This window comes from Heteronotia binoei, chromosome 17 (assembly GCF_032191835.1).
Source record: "Heteronotia binoei isolate CCM8104 ecotype False Entrance Well chromosome 17, APGP_CSIRO_Hbin_v1, whole genome shotgun sequence".
Lineage (NCBI taxonomy): Eukaryota > Metazoa > Chordata > Lepidosauria > Squamata > Gekkonidae > Heteronotia > Heteronotia binoei.
The window spans coordinates 38,242,906-38,256,200 of NC_083239.1; the positions used below are offsets into that span (position 1 = coordinate 38,242,906).

Sequence of the window (13,295 nt, forward strand, 5' to 3'; positions counted from 1 at the left end):
TCCAATTCCATGAGCCCTAAAAGAAGGTGCCCCTATCCTTCATTATTTCCATTGGAGGGAAAGCGTTTAAAAGGTGCACAGTCCCTTTAAATGTGATGGCCAGAACTCCCTTTGGAGTACAATTATGCTTGTTACAACCTTGCTCCTGGCTCCACCTCCAGTGTCTTCTGGCTTCACCCCCAAGGTCTCCTGGCTCCACCCCCAAGTCCCCAGATATTTCTTGAATTGGACTTGGCAACCCTATTTTATGACACACATGGCTCGGCCCGGCAAGGTCTCATTTATGTCAGATCCGGCCCTCATAACAAATGAGTTCAACACCCCTGTGCTAGGCTGATCCTGCACTGAACAGGGGGTTGGACTAGATGGTCTGTATGGCCCCTCCCAACCCTGTGATTCTATGATTCTAGGCTCACATCTGTCTGCTTTCTGAGGACACTGCTCCTCCTCTTGCAGGCTGGCTGTGGCTTAACCATTATCCTCTTGCCCTCTCTAGGTTCCTCCCAGCTCTGCTATCCACACCGGACAACCTCCCAGGATGGGCTCACTGACAATTGGCACTGCCATATTTGCTTCCATCAGCCTCGGGCTGCTCCTTGCTGCCCTGGCCTCGGACTACTGGGTGGTGGGCTCGGACCACACAGGCCTCTGGCAATTATGCCGTGGTTCCATCTGTCATACTTATGGGATGGATGTGTTGGGTAAGCACTGCCCTGGATTGAAATAGGATGACTAGAGCAGGGGTCCCCAACATGGCCAGGGCTTTCTTTGTAGAAGGAACTCCTTTGGATATGAGGCCACACACCGCTGATGGAGCCAATCCTCCAAGAGCTTACAGGGCTCTTAGTACAGGGCCTACTGTAAGTTCCAGGAGGACTGGCTACATCAGGGGTGTGTGGCCTAATATGCAAAGCAGCTCCTGCTGGAATTCCACCCCTGCTTACAGGGCTCTTAGTACAGGGCCTACTGTAAGCCCCAAAAGGACTGGCTTCATCAGGGGGTGCGGCCTAATTTGCAAAGGAGTTCCTGCTACGAAAAAAGCCCTGGGTGTTTGGCCATGTGAGGTTTTTACCCAACAGGTCTTCTGATTGCCTACCAAAGAGCTGATTGGCTCTGCAAATTAAAATAGCACTGTTTCAGTGACAGATGCCAGCATCCTGTTTAATTTGTACTCTCCCCTCTTTTCCGGTGCTCCCTCTAAGCTGAGTTAGCATGAGCTAGCTCACATATTTTTGGCCTCTAGCTCACATCTTTTTGTCTTAGCTCAGGAAAAATAGCCTCAGAGCAAACTAATTTGAGCAGTTGTTCACAACTTCGATGCCAGTAGCTCACAAAGTAGAATTTCTGCTCACAAGACTCCATGGCTTAGAGGGAACATTGCAGTCTTCTCCCCTGTGCCTGGAATTCCACTGTCTCTGTGTGGCTTCTCTTCCAGCAGCAGCCAATTTGTGGTTGCACCCACTACCCTGTGTCAGGATTCCAAAGAGGCCCACAGGCTCAAAAAGTTTGGGGACTCCTGGACTAGAGGCTGCCCTCAGTTACTAGCCAATGCGAAACTGGTACTAGCCCATCTGTCCACATACCAAGATATGCGTGGGGGCCTCAGATCACTTTTCTTCATCCTCTTCTCTCCCTCAGATACATTTCTCAGCAAGTGAGGCAGCCCAGATGGAATTGTCCCCTCCCCCCACACACACATGGCACAATTTAAAGGAATTCCCGGGTTGGAACTCACTGCTTAAAATGGTGGCACGTCCACAGGGCAAACCCAGGCTCACCCATCTCATCTAATTTGACCTAAGCTTTGCCAGTACGGTTGCCAATCCCCAGTTGGGCAAACAACTGTGGGAAATCACGAAATACAATGAATAGCTATTAAAAATACTTAAACAAAAACTCAAAAAGCAGCAGCAACAATAACTTCATAGAAAATTTAAGTAAATACACAAACTAATCACTACAGCACCTATTAGATAAAAAAAAGCAATACATTTAATAACATCACTCATAATTCATTATAAACAGTTCATTAATATCCTAAAGTATGGCGTTCCTCCAGACAACTTCCAAGAGTTTAGCAAGACGATCCTGCCGCTTCCCTTCTCTGTGCGTACTGCTGTGTGGCTGTTACCTGGGCGAGTTGATGAGTGGGAGAAGCCTCTTCGATAAAAGACTGGGTCAGAAACGATGATATATGTGCGTCCCCGTCAGAGGTTTTCTACACACCCACTTGTTTGTATATAATTTTTCAAGAACTGAAGTGTTAATCTTGGCTGGATTGGAATTTCTATGAAAACATCTCTCAACATATAAAATCGATATTGGCCACAGGGCTGTTGGAGCACACTAGCGCTTTAATCCGCCGCAGGATCGTCTTGCTAAACTCTTGGAAGTCGTCTGGAGGAACGACATGCTTTAGGATATTAATGAACTGTTTATAATGAATTATGAGTGATGTTATTAATCGTATTGTCGTTATTTTGATCTAATAGGTGCTGTAATGATCAGTGTTTTGCATATTTACTAAAAACTTTTTATGAAATTATTGTTGCTGCTGCTTTTTGAATTTTTAAGTATTTTTAATAGCTATTCATTGTATTTCGTGATTTTCCACAGTTGTTTGCCTGTTTGCTATTAACCTTCACTGTGGTTCTCTAGTTTTTCCAATCCCCAGTTGGGGGCAGGGGATCCCCCGGTTTGGAGACCCTCCCTCCACTTCAGGGTCATCAGAAAGCAAGGGGCAGGGAGGAAAATGTATTCCCTGTGGAGACCAATTCCCATAGGGTATAATGGAGAATTGATCTGTGGGTATCTGGGGCTCTGGGGGGAATGTTTTTTGAAGTAGAGGCACCAAATTCTCAGTATAGCATCGAGCAACTCTCCTCAAAAGACCCTCCAAGTTTCAAAAAGTTTGAAACAGGGGGTCCAATTTTATGAGCCTCAAAAGAAGGTGCCCCTATCCTTCATTATTTCCAATGGAGGAAAGGCATTCAAAAGATGTGCGATTCCTTTAGATGTGATGGCCAGAACTCCCTTTGGAGTTCAATTATGCTTGTCACAACCTTGCTTCTGGCTCCACCTCCAAAGTCTCCTGGTTCCACCCCCAAAGTCTTCTGGCTCTACCCCTAAAGTCCACAGATATTTCTTGAATTGGACCTGGCAACCCTAGCACAGCTTAAAGGAATTCCCAGGTTGGAACTCACTGTTTAAAATGGTGGCATGTCCACAGGGCAAACCCAGGATCTAGGGTTCCCAAGTCCAATTCAAGAAATATCTGGGGACTTTGGGGATGGAGCCAGGAGACTTTGGGGGTGGAGCCAGGAGACATTGGGGTGGAGCCAAGATCAAGGCTGTGACAAGCATAATTGAACTCCAAAGGAAGTTCTGGCCATCACATTTAAAGGGACGGCACACCTTTTCAATGCCTTCCTTCCATACGAAATAATGGATAGGGGCACCTTCTTTTGGGGCCCACAGAATTGGACCCCCTGGTTCAATCTTTTTGAAACTTGGGGGGTATTTTGGGGAAAGGCACTAGATGCTATACTGAAAATTCGGTGCCTCTACCCCCCAAAACACCCCCCCCCTAGAGCCCCAGATACCTGCGGATCAATTCTCCATGATTTTTTATGGGAATAAATCTCCATAGGGAATAATAGAGTTCCCAGAAGACATTTCCTTCCCCTCCCCCCGCTTTCTGATTTCCTTCCCCTCCCCTCCGCTTTCTGACCCTGAAGCGGGGGGAGGGCCTCCAAACCGGGGGATCCCCTGCCCCCACCTGGGGATTGGCAACCCTACCAGGATCATCCATCTCATCTATTTTGGCCTCAGCTTTGGCAGTAGTTCAAAACTCCAGCTCCCCACACTGTTTCCTGTTGGATGGCCTAAAGTCCATAACTCCTCAGTCCTGGGACTGCATGTGTCTGGAAATAAATACTAAGCATGGAACTCCCATATGATATAATTGACAGAACTGTGGAAGATCATTTCAGAGAGCAGAACAATTAGATTCAAGTCCAGTAGGAAATGTGCATTTAACCCCTTGCAGCCTGATGCTGTCACAGAGCGATCTAGGCACAGAGAGAGAAGCTTGTGGCTTACCACATTATCTCCTCGAATCACAAATGTCTTCCACCATATGCCACTATAGTCACCTTCTCCTGGGACTTCCTGTATTGCCTGCCAGTTGATACATATGGTCACCTTCCCTTTCTCTCTCTCTTTTCTTGTTTGCTCTAGGCTTTATCCATGCCACTCGAGCCTTCCTGCTCATGGGGGCCATAGCTGGTGCCGTCTCCTTCTTCGTTCTCTGGGCCTTGGTTTGCCGTTCCTACACTGGATCAGTCTCAACAGCCAAGATTGCAGCCATAGCCAGCTTGGTGGCAGGTATTCCATCAAAGAGGGCTACAATGTGAAGACAAGCCAATTTCCACATTGAGAGGAAGACCCTTTTCTCCTTTCCCCTTTTCTCCAGTTTGGTGTTGTGGTAGAGTTGCCAAGTTCCTCTGCTGTTGCAGTGGGGGACTTCTCTCATGCATACTTTTGCGCACGCGGTGCAGTAATGCCACCCTGAAGTGATATCATCACACCAGGCATGTCACACGGGGGACGTTCTAGGAATCACAATAGAACTCTGTGGTACCATAGAGTTGTATCATGATTCCTAGAGTGTCATCCATGCAATATGCCCAGAGCGATGCAGCAGAGGGACTTGGCAACCCTAACTGGACTAGATGGACTGTTAGTCAGATCCAGCAAAGATCTTCTCAGGGTTGTTTGTTTGTTTGTTTTCAAGACATCCCACATATATTTCCGTCAGGTCTGCTCTCTAGCAAGGATGGTTAGGAGCTTATGTAGATCAGAAGGAATATTAATATCTCCTCTCCCATTCCTAGGTCTTTGCGCTATTATTGCCATGTCCATTTTCACAGGAGTGTACAATCGTTCCTTCAGCCAGGGGCAATATGGATGGTCCCTTGCTGTAGGATGGGCCTCTGGCCCTCTGTTCCTGTTAACAGGTGAGTATGTGCCAAACAGGGATGCATTTATCCCCCCTCCAAACACCCCATTCACTTATTACACATTTCTGGTATGTTTCATCACCACATGATTGTGCTTCAATATGAAGGGGTCCTCCTGGGAATACAACATTTTTATGCTGCATGGGGAGATCAATCCTTCCCCATGCAAATAAGGTTGGGGCAGGGAGATTGGGGTGTGTCATTGTCATGCTGTGACATCACTTCCTGGGAAAACCCAGAAGTAATGTAGGGTTTATTTATTTTATTTATTTCATTCAATTTATATCCCGCCCTACCCCACCGAAGCGGGCTCAGGGCGGCTCACAACACAAAATTCTAACAATAAAAACAAAAATTAAAATACATTAATAATTTACACAATAAAATAAACACAATTGTCAGCGTGCTATGCTACAGTCTTCCTTAAAATTCAGATATTCAGGTATTCAGATATTCAGATATACAGATGCACAGATGTATGCCAACCAGAAGAGGACTGTCTTACAGGCCCTGCGGAACTGCCCAAGGTTCCGCAGGGCTCCGGCAGTTGGTTCCACCAGCAAGGAAGAGTTCCAGCATCTCTTTCCCCCCCAAAAAAAGCCCTGGTTTCATCTAGACCTTGTGGCTAATAGCCATTTATGGACCTCTGCTCCATATGTTTATCCAATCCCTTCTTGAAGCTTGTAACCAGCACCGCTTCCCACAGCAATGAATTCCATGTGTTAATTACTCTTTGGGTGAAGAAGTATTTCCTTTTATCAGTTCTAACCTGACTGCTCATCAATTTCATTGAGTGCCCATGAATTCTTATATTGTGAGAAAGGGAGAAAAGTACTTCTTTCTCTGCCTTCTCCATTCCATGCATAATTTACTCAACCTCTGTCATGTCATGTTACCCCTCAATCATTGTTTGGTGTAGTGGTTAAGTGCACGGACTCTTATCTGGGAGAACTGGGTCTGATTCCCCACTCCTCCACTTGCACCTGGTGGAATGGCCTTGGGTCAGCTATAGCTCTCCTAGGAGTTGTCCTTGAAAGGGCAGCTGCTGGGAGAGCTCTCTCAGCCACACCTGCCTCACAAGGTGTCTGTTGTGGGGGAGGAAGGTTGTGAGCTGCTCTGAGATTCAGAGTATAGGGCGGGATATAAATCCAATATCTTCTTCATCTTCTTCTTCTCCAAGCTAAAGAGCCCTAACCTCTTCAGCCTTGCTTCATCTGAAAGGTGCTCCATCCTCTTAATCATTCCAGTTGCTCTTTTCTGCATCTTTTTCAATGCTGGAAAATCTTTTTTTGAGGTGTAGTGACCAGAACTGTACACAGCAGGGGTGGAATTCTAGCAGAAGCTTCTTTGCATTTTAGGCCACAACCTCCTGCTGTAGCCAATCCTCCAAGAGCTTACAAGGCTCTTTTTTGTAAGCTCTTGGAGGATTGGCTACATCAGGGGTGTGTGGCCGATTATGCAAAGGAGCTCCTGCTAGAATTCCACCCCTGGTACAAGTATTCCAAATGAGGCTGCACCATAGATTTATACAAGGGCATACCAACTTGGCGGATTGGACAATGATTCTAGGGACACAAAGAGGGAGATACCTGCAGGCTGGAGGTCTGGATGCTTCCAGTGGTGCTCCATTATGCTTCATCTTCAACCCCAATCACATTGCTTTTCTCTCTCGGACAGGTGGGCTTGCTTTCCAAATACATGCTGGAAGAGAGATGTGAACTCTGGAGGAAGACCATTCTGCCTTTGAGATGATGTCCAGAGCAGTGTTGGGCTCTGACAGAGTCTGTGTTGGGCCAAACTGGACCTGGGCCAAATTTTTGTCCCCTGCAGCATCTTCTTTTGAAAGCAGAAGACTGGGTCTGAAGTCAGACTTGGCAATCCCCCTGTCGTCTTTGCCTGTTTCTGTCCATAATGCGTAAGACTGGTTTGAGGAAATAACTTTCCCCCCCCTGAATTTCTTTCCATCATTTGAAATGAACCTTAGTTTGGTGGTGTATCAGGTGTTCCAAATTTGCCTCTCGTTCTTGCAAATAATATGTTTTGTTCCTGTCTGTCTGTTGCTTTCCAAAACCCCTGTGCCACCCTTACCCTTTCCAAAACCCCTGTGCCACCCTTAACCTTTCCAAAACCCTTGTGCCACCTAATCACTCTTAGGGGTAGTTGTGATGACAAAAAAGATTAGGATTACACAATATTTTGCACTCCAAGGTCCAATTCACACATTACCCTGAGGCAAATCTGGATATTCTATTGAGCAGGGGCAGAATTCTAGCAGGAGCTCCTTTGCATATTAGGCCACATCCCTCTGATGTAGCCAATCCTCCAAGAGCTTTCAAGGCTCTTTTTTGTAACCTCTTGGAGGATTGGCTACATCAGGGGTGTGTGGCCTAATATGCAAAGCAGCTACGGCTAGAATTCCACTCCTGCTATTATTTATATGCTTACAATACAACTGAAGTATATCAAGCTTCCAGATAAGACTGGTAGAATATAGAGTTAGGGCTGTCAATTCCAGGTTGGGAAACTCCTGGAGATTTGCAGGTGAAGACTATGGAGGGTTAGATTTATGGAGGGAACGGACCTCAGTGGGGTATAATGCCATAGAAGCCCCCTTTCTCACTGCTGGGAGATGCTGTGGTAGGGTTGCCAAATCCAGGTAGAGAAGCTTCTGGAGATTTAGGGATGGAGCCTGGGGAAGACAAGGAACTCAGTGGGGTACAATGCCCTGGACTCCACCCTCCAAAGCATCCATTTTCTTCAGGGGAACTAATCTATGTAGTCTGGAGGTGAGTTGTAGTTCTGGAGAATTCCCCAGATCCCACCTGGAGGCTGGCATCCCAGGTCTGGAGAGCACCTATCGCTCCTGGAGATCTTCAGGCTCCTTCTGGTGGTTATCAACTCCATATACAATAGACCAGAAATGACCAAACTTGCTTAATGTAAGAGCCACATAGAATAAATGTCAGATGTTTCAGAGCCGCAAGACAGGAAGTGAGGGAGAGAGGAAAAAGGGAAGGAAGGAAAACAGATTGGCGAGAGAGAGGACAAAGAGAATGGTGGAAAGAAGTAATTTAAAGAGACAAATGCCTTCTGCAAGCCAGGCAATGGGGACATTGAGAGCCATACAACATGTGTGAAAGAGCCACATGTGGCTCCCAAGCCACAGTTTGGCCACCCCTGCAATAGACCCTTGGCATTCAAGAATTCATGATTCACTATTTCACCTGATTCATGGTCCATGATTTGATCCCTTGACATGGTTTCTATCCTGTTTTTACCCATTGCACCATCATTATAATCACTAAATTGTTAACTTTTGTGTGAAATGATGCGTGTGTGTGTGGGGGGGGAGGTTCCTAAAAGGAGACAGTAGACCCCCCCCCCCCCCAGTATTTGTGAATTTTCCCATTAACAGTGTTTCTGAAAACAGATCCATGTGCATAGCAAGGAACTACTTTATGCATTTGTCAGATACTTGGCTTTGCAAACACAACTTTGTTTTATTCATCCTGTACATTTTTCAAAGCGCTGCACAAAGTTCCATTAAATATGTCATCTGTGAAGTGACCCCCCCCTCCAGTCTAAATACTTTTCATTACTGCTAAGCAGGGGTGGAATTCTAGCAGGAGCTCATTTGCATATTAGGCCATGCCTCTTGATGCAACCAATCTCCAAGAGTTTACAAAAAAAGAGCCTTGTAGGCTCTTGGAAGACTGGCTGTATCAGGGCTGTGTGGCCTAATATGCAAAGGAGCTCCGGCAAGAATTCCACCCCTGCTGCTGAGTGTTTCAGGATTATTGCCCAGAACTACCCATTTCTCAATCTTTCATCTGTTCTTAACAATGCAAACAAGGCCTCATATTGATAATTCATGTCCTTGGTACACAAACACACTAGGTTTGTGACCACCACTGAAGCAAAGACTATTTGGCGGGGGGGAGGGGGGACATTCCTTGCTCCCAAACAAGTTGTCTAATGGCATCACCAACTTTGTTGATAATTTTGTTTGCTGGCAAATGCTGTGCTTTTATCTCAATGTTTTTAAAAACAAAATACTCTTTTAAAAAAACACATTTTGTGAGATTCGTTAAGGAAGCATCAACTAGCAGCTGTGAGTCTCAAGCACTCTTCACGGTGGCATGTTTGAATGTTTATTTAAAATAGAGGAGGGGTTTTTATACCCCGCTGTTGTCTGCCTTACGGAATCTTGAAGCGGCTTACAGTTGCCTTCCCTTTGTCTCCCCCCGAACGCACCTTGAAGCAGGTGGGGCTGAGAGAGCTCTGAGAGGACCGTGACTGGCCCAAGGTCACCTAACAGGCTTCATGTGGAGGAGGAGCAGGGACGCAAGCCCTGGTCTTCAGATTAGAGTCCTTATGTGTCTGTAGGGGCCCATCAGTGCCATTTCTTTTTGCTAAGCAGGAGTCCAGTAGCAGCTTTAAGACCAGCAAGGTTTTATTCAGAATGTAAGCTTTCGTGTGCATGCATACTTCTTCAGACGCGGAATGAAGTACAGTGAGCAGAGCTACATAGAGCTGACGGGAAGTGGTTTAGAATACAAAGTGGTACAAAGTTAAAATCCAATGGTAGAATAGCAAAATTAACAAATTGAGAAAACCTTTGATCTGGGAAGTGTTAGCATGTAAAACCAATAAAACAGTAACATGTTGGAGTATGAGAATGTCTGCAAAGTATTCTATTACTGGTAAGCCTGGGCCAAAATGAGGGCATTTCTTTCTCAGAAGTTTTCGCCCATTCAACTAATTTACCTTTTAGCATGTAACATACATATAAACATAATTCGAGTTTTCCATTAGAAAAAAAAATACATTAAAATATTGTGGAAGATGGGTTTAGTATATGTAATGAGAAAAACAGCCGATATTCCTTATTTGAGTACGTCAATACAAAAAAACATTATTCTGATACACTATTCTAAAAGAGAAATACATTGGAATACTGCAAATATACTTGGGACCCTCGAAAACTGCTGTCAGTCAGAGGAGACCATACTGACCTTGGCAGCCCAATAGGGTTGCCAGGTCCAGTTCAAGAAATTTCTGAGGACTTTGGGGGTGGAGTCAGGAGACTTTGGGGGTGGAGCCAGGAGACACTGGAGGGTGGAGTCAGGAGCAAGGTGTGACAAGTATAACTGAAGTCCAAAGGAGTTCTGGCTATCACATTGAAAGGGACCGAACACCTTTTAAATGCCTTCCCTCCGTCGGAAATAATGAAGGATAGGGGCACCTTCTTTCGGGGCCCATAGAATTGGATCCCCTGGTCCAATCTTTTTGAAACTTGGAAGGTGTTTTGAGGAGAGGCACCGGATGCTATGCTGCAAATTTGGTGCCTCTACCAAACAACAGCCCCCCCCAGAGCCCCAGATACCCACAGATCAATTCTCCATTATACCCTATGGGAATCGATCTCCATAGGGAATAATGGAGTGCCCAGCAGACATTTCCCTCCCCCCCACACACACTTTCTGATGAGCTTAAGTGGGGGGAAGGGCCTCCAAACCAGGAGAACCCCTGCCCTCACCTGGGGATTGACAACCCTACTGCCCAATGATCTGACTCAGGATAAAGCAGCTTTGCGTGTTCATGCATTCAACCAACTTACAATGCTCTGTCACTATATACAGAGAGCATGAAAATATCCTTGGGTGTGTCATCACAAGGAAAATGAATGTGCTGAAGGATAGTCCTGGAAGATTTCTACCACCTCTGAAAGGGCAGAGTGTGCACAAACGTTGAGTTAATGATCTGGCAATCCATGTCGCCTCCCTCTCCATAAAAATTTACAACATGGGGGGGGGGGCGGGGGGAAGCAGTGTTGACACCACAGACGTAATATTTCTGTAAAGATATAGCATGTCATTCAGTAATTTGACTGTTTGGTTAGGAAACATCACCCAAATTTAACTTCCATGAGCAGATGGAGCATTGCCTTTTTACAAGCTGGTTTCTTTTACAAGGTAGCTAAGAAAGATCTTACTCATCAAAGTTTAACTGTCTTTAGTCATCATACCGTTACACAGGAAGAAAGACGTATTGTCTTTGACCTGTGGTAACTCTAAAGGGCCTTGACAAAGAGACAACACCTTTGGGAATCTTGTGCCCAGTACTTCCTGTTGGTATTATAAGAAGGCACCAACTGTAGTGAGTCAGACAAGAAACTAGGTTTTCTCAGGGCTTAACAATACAGTATACCAAACACACCGTTCCTGGGCATGTCCTTGTGTTTGCCCAATATCCTGTCAAGTGGTCATGTGCTCCATGGTTCTGAGGGACGCTGAGTTTCCCCAAAGTGTAGCCCATCAGTGCATGCAAGTCTAAGGGTTGCCAGCTCTGGGTTGAGAAATTCCTGGAGATTTGTGAGGGTGGAGCCAGGGGAAGGGAGGTACCTCTGTGAGGTGTAATGCCATACTGCCTTCTTTCCAAGGCAGCCATTTTCTCCAAGGGAACTGATCTCTGTAACCTGGAGACCAGATTCTGGGAAATCTCCAGCCACCGTTTAGAGACTGATAACCTTATTTCTAGCTGTTTAAGTAGGGTTCCCAGCCTCCCTATGGAGGGTGAGTTTCCCCCTGATTTCAGGGCCTTGAACATGCCGACACAGGATTGGCCAATGGGGAAGCCCTGCCCTCAAAGAGCTCCATTAGCACCTCATGTGCCTGGTGTGATGACATTAGGCTTCCCAACCCTCCCGCTCTGGCGGGGGATGCCAGGATTTCCACCCTCTTTCCCCGCTCCCCCAAAAAACGGAAGCGGGGGGAGGGGGGAAACGGCGGGCGCCCCATCCCAGAGCGGGCGACGCTGCCGCGCTGCTGCCGCCCCCTCCCTCCCCGCAGCTGCTCCTCCGAGATGGGCCTAGGCTGAGCCATCTCGGAGGAGCAGCCAAACCAGAGAAGGGGAGGGTGGAGGCAGGCCAGGAGCATGGCGAGCCGCGAATCCGGGCCCTTCTAGGACTCGGACTCACGGCTCGCCACGCTCCTGGCCCGCCTCCACCCCCCCCATTCCAACCCAGAGGCGGAGCGGAGCACGCGATGCTACCGCGCCGCGCCCCCCCCCCCCCGGCAGCTGCTCCTCCGAGATGGGCCCAGCCTGACCCCATCTCGGAAGAGCAGCCAAACCAGAGAAGGGGAGGGTGGAGGCAGGCCAGGAGCATGGTGAGCCGTGAATCCGGGCCCTTCTAGGACCTGGACTCGCGGCTCGCCACGCTCCTGGCCCGTCTCCACCCCCCCATTCCAACCCAGAGGCGGAGCGCGCGACGACGATGCGCCGCCTCCCCCCCCGGCAGCTGCTCCTCCGAGATGGGCCCAGCCTGAGCCCATCTTGGAGGAGCACCCACAGCAGCGCAGCGACACTCCCCGGCGCCGTTTCCCCCCTCTCCCCCTAGCTCCACCCCAGTGTCTCCTGGCTCCACCCCCAAAGTCCCAGATATTTTAAAAATGGGACTTGGCAACCCTAGATGACATCAGCCAGATGTAACATAATCTTGCCGGGCACATCACGTGGGGACGCTCTAGCATTTGCATAAAGAACTCTATGGTAAGTTCTGGCAACCCTATGTTTAACTTACAGGGCAAGTTCTTGAGGGTCACTCCCCTGGAGGTAGGGTTGCCAATCCCCAGGTGGGGGCAGGGGATCCTCCGGTTTGGAGACCCTCCCCCCGCTTCAGGGTCTTCAGAAAGCGGGGGGCGGGGGAGGGAAATGTCTTCTGGGAACTTTATTACTCCCTATGGAGATTTATTCCCATAGAAAATAATGGAGAATTGATCTACGGGTATCTGGGGCTCTGGGGGGGCTGTTTTTTGAGGTAGAGGCACCAAATTTTCAGTATAGCATCTAGTGCCTCTCCCCAAAATACCCCCCAAGTTTCAAAAAGATTGGACCAGGGGGTCCAATTCTATGAGCCCCAAAAGAAGGTGCCCCTATGCTTCATTATTTCCTATGGAAGGAAGGAATTGAAAAGGTGTGCCGTCCCTTTAAATGTGATGGCCAGAACTCCCTTTGGAGTTCAATTATGCTTGTCACAGCCTTTATCTTGGCTCCACCCCTAATGTCTCCTGGCTCCACCCCCAAAGTCTCCTGGCTCCACCCCCAAAGTCCCCAGATATTTCTTGAATTGGCAACCCTACCTGGAGGGCTCCTAGTAGCCAGGAGAAAGATTAGACAAAACCCAGCAGTTAGGCCCAAGCTGGAAGGGCCTCTCAGATTGGCTGGCTCGTGGGCCACTTTAACTTTCCAGGCCACCCCTCGTGTATAGTGTAG

At 47.6% G+C, this 13,295-nt stretch overlaps 1 protein-coding gene across 1 annotated transcript; it reads left to right on the forward strand.

The window, feature by feature from the left end:
- The first annotated feature begins 500 nt into the window (after window positions 1-500).
- LOC132586276 (lens fiber membrane intrinsic protein-like) lies at window positions 501-6,791 on the forward strand. Its single transcript, XM_060258291.1, has 4 exons — window positions 501-701; window positions 4,240-4,386; window positions 4,896-5,018; window positions 6,699-6,791. The coding sequence occupies exons 1-4, from the start codon at window positions 539-541 to the stop codon at window positions 6,737-6,739; spliced, it is 474 nt and encodes a 157-aa protein (XP_060114274.1). The 5' UTR covers window positions 501-538; the 3' UTR covers window positions 6,740-6,791.
- The last annotated feature ends 6,504 nt before the right edge of the window (window positions 6,792-13,295 follow it).